Source organism: Gekko japonicus, unplaced genomic scaffold (genome assembly GCF_001447785.1).
Source record: "Gekko japonicus isolate JY-2015 unplaced genomic scaffold, Gekko_japonicus_V1.1 scaffold15, whole genome shotgun sequence".
In the NCBI taxonomy this organism is placed as follows: domain Eukaryota; kingdom Metazoa; phylum Chordata; class Lepidosauria; order Squamata; family Gekkonidae; genus Gekko; species Gekko japonicus.
The window spans coordinates 3,913,622-3,921,399 of record NW_015165830.1 but is presented as its reverse complement, the minus strand read 5'-3'; the positions used below and the strand labels follow the sequence as shown (position 1 = coordinate 3,921,399).

General features: G+C 41.8%; 1 protein-coding gene across 1 annotated transcript in view; it reads right to left on the bottom strand.

Moving 5' to 3' along the window:
* ABCC3 (ATP binding cassette subfamily C member 3) overlaps positions 1–7,778 on the bottom strand; it is a 142,443-nt gene that overhangs the window by 10,035 nt on the left and 124,630 nt on the right. Inside the window, exons 22-26 of the mRNA XM_015410727.1 lie at positions 6,765–6,972; positions 5,408–5,718; positions 2,267–2,466; positions 2,011–2,137; positions 348–449 (exon numbers count right to left, since the gene is read on the bottom strand). Of these exons, the coding sequence (XP_015266213.1) occupies positions 348–449; positions 2,011–2,137; positions 2,267–2,466; positions 5,408–5,718; positions 6,765–6,972 (948 nt within the window). The remainder of the gene's footprint in view (positions 1–347; positions 450–2,010; positions 2,138–2,266; positions 2,467–5,407; positions 5,719–6,764; positions 6,973–7,778) is intronic.

The window sequence follows — 7,778 nt, the reverse complement described above, 5'->3', positions numbered from 1 at the left end:
TCTTTGCATGTTCCCAAAAGTGCAACTGGGCCTGGCCCAACTGCCAGCACCACACAGAACTTTCCCAAGGAGAGGTTGCCAGGGGGTGGAAGGATGGAAAGCTGAAGACAGTGGGGCAGGTGGCCATGGTGGGGGCTGAGCAGTAGCAGTTGTGGGAAAACCTGGCCCTCCCCTCTCTAGGTAGGCCTATGATGGAGCTTGAACTGGGCCTGGGGGAGGGGGAATGATCACCGGGGGGTATAAAGCATGCTGTGCCACCTGGCTACCTCACCTGGCTGCATGGAACCAGAGCCTTCTCTAGGTGCTGGTGCTGCAAGGAACATTTCTGAATTGTGTTCGAAACTAACCTCAGTTTCAGTCTCTGAGTATTCCTTCACTCTTTCTACAGCCACAATGTTGGTTTCCAGGTCTGATGTCATTCGTACCATCCAGTTAAGAGCCATTGTCACCTAAACAATGATGAAGACATATTACCCATATCTTCAAGAGTATCTTGAAAAGTAAGATTGAATAGCTGACTTTATTTTTGAGATCAGTGGAAGCCATAAAGAGTGAAGTTGTGGAAAGGTTTGACATAATCTTCTATAGCCACCTGTGTTACTTCTCTTTCACTTCTTCACTACCTCAGTTATTAAAATGTCTCTTCCATCTCCTTTTTCAAACTATTGCCATCCCTCCATTGGGAAAGATAAGGGAATCTAATTTTCAAGAAGGAAGTCATGAAGTGTGTATGTGGGCGGGAGACTTCTACATTCTCCTACCACTTCATTCGCGTTTACATTGCAGTTGTTACGTAGACATGGTATACCAGCTCCTAACCTTACCACAAACCCTATAAGGTAAATAAGATGCAAAGACCCTGTAAACTATAGTGACCTGAAGTTTGCCTGATATTTTCTAAGGTCATATTATAAAATATCAAAGGTATTACACTTCCTTACATTTCATTTAGAATTCATCACCTTGCTGCTTCTATTGTATGATCCCACAGCTACTAAGGATAGAGATTCAATCAGCATGCTTCTTCCTCCCACATCAAAATTCATAGCTTTTAAATCTGGGAGGCATATTTAGAATCCTCTGATCTGACCAGATGCTTTTGTACAGGCCATAGAATTTTACAAAGCAATTTATCCATCAAAGTTCATGGCTTTGGAGTGAGCTAAATCAGTGCACCCTTTAAACTGAAACCTAGGTTTTGCACCACAATTTCAAAACTATACTGATTCCACTATGCTCTTGGCTTAAAATTAATGATTTAACTCCTTGTTGAGATGGCCATCAACAGAAAACAGGAGCAAGAGTGATTTTCTAGGCTGGCTATCATAAGATGCTTTCCCTTAACTCAATGCCCTTCTGAAGAAACTGTAAACTGAATACAAACACCAAGCAGGGTGAGAGGTGCTGAGCTTGTGTTCTGCAGTGCAAGGGTTCCCAAACACTGCCATTATATGTTTGGCTGTGGGAGCCAATTTCCTCCATACAATCTCATGCCTCTGAGGAGTGTGTGTGAGAGAATCAAGCAAGAATGAAGCAATCAAAGAGGCAGGACTACTTATAAGTGTTTCCCATCCAATTGGCATTCTTGCCATGAGGAGTGTAGCTATTGAATAGGAAAGCCACTGCTTATGTGGCTGCTTCACACACACTCTCCAGCGGAATAGGAACATCATGGGGAAACAGTACATGAGAAATAGGCTTTAATAAGCTGAGGATGGTGTATTCTGTATTCAAAAGCCCATCCCCGTTTTAGATCGCACAGCTTGTGCTAGTTTGCTGCTCCCAGGAATTGAGTGCTGGGCTTTTAATAACGAAAGATTCAAGAGATACACAAAATTAACATTCTGGTGCCTTCAGATAGGAGCTGCTCTTATTATCTTCTTCCCGCATTTCTTTCATCCTGTCTCTTCTCTATTACCCAGTGGAGCAATATGCACCGAAAGCCAGAATACTGTATGAGACAGCTTCTGCTACTTGTATGAGTTACCTTTTGAAACTCACTCTACTTACCTGCAAGGCATAGGACACTGAAAGACCAACCACGCCAGCAGTCAGACTGTCTTTACTCAACACAGCAAAGAGGGCTGCAAAAAACACAACACAGTTCCCTACAAATTCTACTCTAACTCCCAGCCACCTATGAAATAAGAAAACAGAGAAAAATGAGGCATATAGCACTTCGAAAAGCAGAAAAAAACATTGTTTAGCCAGTTAAACATGAAAAATTACACACACACATACACAAGCAAATACTGGTTCTTTTTACCTGTTCGATACAATTCCAGGATAATAACTTTTCTGATTGTCATTCACTTTCATGTCACTGATACGAACAAATGACTTTTCTCTTCTATAAGCTCGGATGACACTTGCTCCTGTGACCGTTTCCGAAAAATGAGAATATATGGGGGATCTGCTAACTGATTCCAGGCGCTTTAGCTGGCGAGAGGTAGCCACGTAGAACCGCTGCCATCATTCAGTTCAAATGCACAAAGACAAACATAAGACTTAAACACTTTAGATGTTTGACAGGAACTATCAACTCATTGTGCCACAGAAGTACAGTATCATGTCAGAATGCAAAACAACTGGAAAAGGAAGGCTGGTCATAATTTAAGGGTTTTTTTTTCTGTCAGCCTGTTGAAGCCTAGGGACACTTTATACATCATCCGAATTGTGGGAGAACATTCTCTCAACCACATCACTTCTTGTTACAAGTGAAGTTTGAATGCTCCTCTACAGAAAAACTGCTTGCATACAGAAAAATAACCTGTTCAGAAGAAGACAAAGGGGAAACTCCTCTCCTGTGATATGCTCTCTTTCTGGGCAGATGGAACTTACTTCTGTGGGACACCATGCAAATGTATAAATCCCCATCTGCAACCAAGTGCACAGTCTAAGCTTTATTCAAGGTTTACTACTGAATTCTGATTATTGCTTAAAACCGGCCTTGACACAACAACTCAGATAACGTGCCATCCCATCATTTTTTTTAAAAAAACCCTCTTCTACTAGTTGACCCAATAAATCAAGCTTTAAAGAGCAAATATTGTATAGTGGTTAGAGTACTGGATGAGGATTCAGATACCCATTCTACCAGGAAGCTTTCTGGGTGACCTTGAATCAATGAGACACTCTTACCCTATGCTACATCACATGATTTTTGTGAGGATGCAATGAAGAAGAGATTGACATATACTGCCCTGAGCTTCTTGGAGGAAGGGCAAAACTCCCCCATACTAAACAAATAAATGAATACATATGTTAATTATACAGACAATTCTAGTTCTCATGGGATGACTGATGAGACTGCACCACCATGACATAGGATCATGCCTATTAAGATGACAGCAAAAGGGAGAATTGTACCAGGGTCCTCAGCACCCAATTCATCCAAAACATATCTATAGAGAAGGAGGGTCAGAGCCTAAAGAAATCCTTCGAGCACTTGCTTTTTGTCCTTCTCTACTGCATAAAGAATGTTGTTTGGAAGCTACTTCCTTTTTTACTGGGAGAGAAAAGGATTCATGAAACAAGAAGAGGTATATCCTCTTCTTGTAGCAAGGGAGAAAAAGACATGCAAGATGGCCCCCAACAGGAGTGTCATCTTACGTTTGCTCAGCTGTTCCTCAGAAGAGCACTGAAAGCACTGTGACGCAGATCTGCAGCTGAATGTTCCCTAGCGAAAAAAGCTACTATCAGCCATTGGCGTAACTGGTCAATAATATCGCTTTAGGCCCTAATGTGGAACTCTGATGTTCGAGTTGCCTCTCCTTAATGCCTCCAGAAGGACTGAAATTATTCCTCAAGGGATACAATCTATTAATTCAGTGAATATGGATTTTAATTTTTCTTATAAAAACATCTCAGCTGCCCCTTATGAACAGCTAGCATGTATCTCTTTATCTGAGCTATGCTTTTAAAATTGTTTTTCCCACAACAGCAACAAAAGCGATTGGTTTGTGTAATTTAGTTGAGAGGTTGCTGTCGTCTTTACTACATGGACATAAAAGAGAACATGCTGCAATTTCAATATGTTTGGTGATTGCTGAAAAGAGACTCCGTTAATTGGCTAAAATATTCATGCAGTTGACAGCCTTAAATCTGTGTGTATTCTGTATCTGCTCCCAGAGCCAGAGTGGGCAGAGATTTCTGGGCCTGAACTGGGAACCTCAGGAACTGAATTTTTATGAGCACTGCCTACAAATGGGGAGTGCTTCAAATCAGCAATGGAAATGGAAGTGAAAACAGCCCTGGAGCAAGTCAAGCTGAGTGTCCCTTGCTTTGCTACGAGCCAGGGTCACTAGCTCAGTGGGTCTGACTATGGTATCTGAAGAAGTGAGCAGTGACTCACAAAAGTTCATACCTTGCCATACATACCCTGCACCTAAAAATTAGTCTTTGAGGTGTTACTGGACTCTTGCCCTAGTCTACTGCTACAGAAAATAATGGAACCATGTAACATCCATTCCTAGGGTTCCCAAGTACTTACTGCAATCCGGCGGGGGAAACATGCTCCCTGGCCGGACCATTCCTCCCTGTAACACAGCATGCTGTTGCCAGGAAGTGACGCTGGGCGATGCTCTGGCAATGGGGCTGAAAACTCGATGGTACCAGCCCATTGCCAGAGCATCGCCCGGCGTCACTTCCTAGCGACAGCATGGTGCGGCATGTCTGTTGTCCCCGCGGGAATGATCCTGCGAAGACGTCTGTGTCCCCCGCCGAATCACGGTTAGTACTTGGGAAGCCTGTCCATTCCAGTGACTGAGAGGCAGTATGAAGCCTCTGGATTGGCCACGCCTGGTATTAAAATCAGGAACCTAGACTTTTGCCTTAATTGGGTCAATAAAGTTAGAATCTTCTGCATGCTGCACCAGGCTCCATTTCTGGTATAGTTATTCCTGTGGATCCAGTTATACCGTTTTGGTTAGTTATTTGAAGAGACTAGGCACCAACAGTAGTGTTATTTTGCTTGCCTTTGCTAAACTATTAAGAGGTAAAACCCGCCTTCAAAAGGACACTTTTTAGTTGAGGTGATGCTGTCTAAAATGTGGAAATGCTTACATCAGTTGAATGAATTTAAGAAAATATTTTAATTTAAGACAGAGTTGGATGCATTAAATTAATGCTATTTTATCATAGAAATCGTGAGCTCGACAGATTGTTCTTTGCAAACTTTGCTCATCATTTTTGCTACGTAATACCTTTGTCTACTTCAGGTTTTGCATGCTGAATAAGATCCATCCAGTGACAAATTCTATACATTAAATGTCTTCAGATTTCAGGCTCTAGGCAGTAACTTTTAACAGACAGCTCATGTTATCTATATAGCACTCTCTCTCTAAATGTAAAAATAAAGATCAGGAAAGCAATTTGATGGCCAAAGCGAAAGGAAATCAACTGTTACCTGTGCAAAGTAGTACAGGATGGCCAAAGGAATGATAACTGCAGCAAAGAGGGGGGTGCTTGCTATGATCACAATCATTGTGGACAATGAGTTGAAGAACGTTCCAAGGAACATCAAAATAGTTGGTGGTATCACTTCATCAATCACATAGATGTCTTTAGAGAAGCGGTTGATGATTCGACCAGTGGGAGTTGTGTCATAGAAAGACTGTGGAGTGTGGAGCTTGTTCTCCAGCAGTCCTGCGTGGAGGATGCGAGCTGCTTTGATGCCACCCATTGCCAGGGTAAAAGAAGAGATCAGCACAAGAAGCCCTGTTCACAAAAGGGAGACGTGTTTGAGGAGACTGTGAATGTACTACCAGTTGCCAGTTTCATTCTTCTACTAACCTTCAAACATCCAATGAGTAAGAAACAATTTAGACACCTCTATTAGTTATATAGGACCTTAATATTTAATTGGGAGTTAGGCCTGGTAGAAAATAGTTGCAAATATCCCTTCTGCCAAAAAGCTTTACAGGGGTAGCTGGGGTCCAGTCATGCTCTTTCAACCTAGCCTACTGTGCAAAGGGGGTTTAAAGGGGGATGGGGGCCAGAGATGTCACCTTCATCTGCCTAGAAAAGGGTAAAAGTGTCCTAAAATAAAAGAATTAATCACAGGGAAAATCAATTAAGTGCCAGGCAGTGTTCCCTCTAAGCTGAGTTAGTGTGCGCCAGCTCACAGTTTTTTAGCCTCCAGCTCACACATTTTTGTCTTAGCTCAGGAAGGAGGGCCCCAGAGCAAACCAATTTATGCAGTAGCCAAATTGCTCGCTCACAACTTTAATGCCAGTAGCTCACAAAGTAGAATTTTTGCTCACAAGACTCCACAGCTTAGAGGGAACATTGGTGCCAGGTATAGGAATTCTTAGAGCATAGCAAAGATTTATGTACCGCTCTGGTTCTTACATTTTGCTGTTCGGAGAACTATGATTCTGATTTTCCAGACCATCACTATCATAGTGAGATGACATGTGAAATCTCAATATGTCTTTGTGGCCATAATCCAATAAAGCTTATGCAGATATTGGGGAGAAACATGCAGAGTTTTGAAGCTTCCACTGCAACCACTGAATTGATGCATGCAACTTCAAAGAAAATTCTCTCTCTTCAGCATTTTTCTTTGTTATTTCCCCTGTGGATTCTAGAAACCAGAGGCTATTGGTGTCCCCCCAGGGTACAATTAAAGAATCACTGGCTTATTCTATACTCCACAGGCCTGTGACATACAGAGCATCTTCTTCCTTTGCCTGTTCTTTAACTAGACACATATGCATCTCTAATCTTCTGTGAAGGAGATACCGCAAAGACATGTGTCATACCTTGCAAGAGGCCCAGAGCTGCATAGACTCCAACATACATATTCACATTGTGCTGAGTGCCATTTTCCACAGGTTCACTGGTCCAAATACTGAGCCATACATTAGACCCAATTGCAGCAGCATTTTGACAGGAGTATAGGAAGCATATGAATAAAGAGACAAAGGGACCAACAGCCTTCATGTATTGCCAGAAAACAGTCAGCTTGACCTATAATTTGGTATAACACAAAGAAGGTTCATTTAGATTATAAAACCCAATGCCTGGACCAAACAGTGACAGAATGTTTCCTGTGAGCTGGGAAACCAGAAATCGCCAACAACAGCAGCAGCAGCAAACACCAACATGAAATTCTAGAGCACATTATAGACACCCCAAATGTGGACAGTTCTGAAGAAAGAAAATTTGACTGCAATAGAGAGATGTCCACAACAGCAGCAGCACTTTTTAACACATACAGAATTATTTATAGTAAGAGATGCAGCAGGAAGACTGAAGGAGAACCCATATTAGATGTGTCTAGACAAAGAGGATTCTATTGTATTCCATGGAGAGAGAGAGAGAAAAAAACAGTATTAAGAGTATTTCTTAGATCTATATTCTATTTCAAAAGCGCCAGGTAGCACTCCGATTTAGGTTTCCATTTATGAGAGCTCTTACTTGTATTCCAATAATAGAGAATGTGCTTCTACCTTCAAATAATTTCTCATATAATTTCCCAGGTTGTTGGCCCCTGATGTCAGGATTCTGCAGATGTAGGTTTCCAGTTTTTACCATTTATTGCAGGTTTTTTTCTCTCATGGACCTTAGGGCTTGCAATCAACTGGATTCTTGAGTTACATAATTAATGTACTGGCACTCAGTCAAAAAAATATTTCCCCCCTCATACCCCGTAGCTGATGTTGCTAATGGCCAATGGCATACCTTCTCCTAACGACATCATATTTGTATTTTTATCATTCATTATTTACTTATGGTCTTAAAGGTGCCGCTGGACTCAAGCTTTATTTACTTTT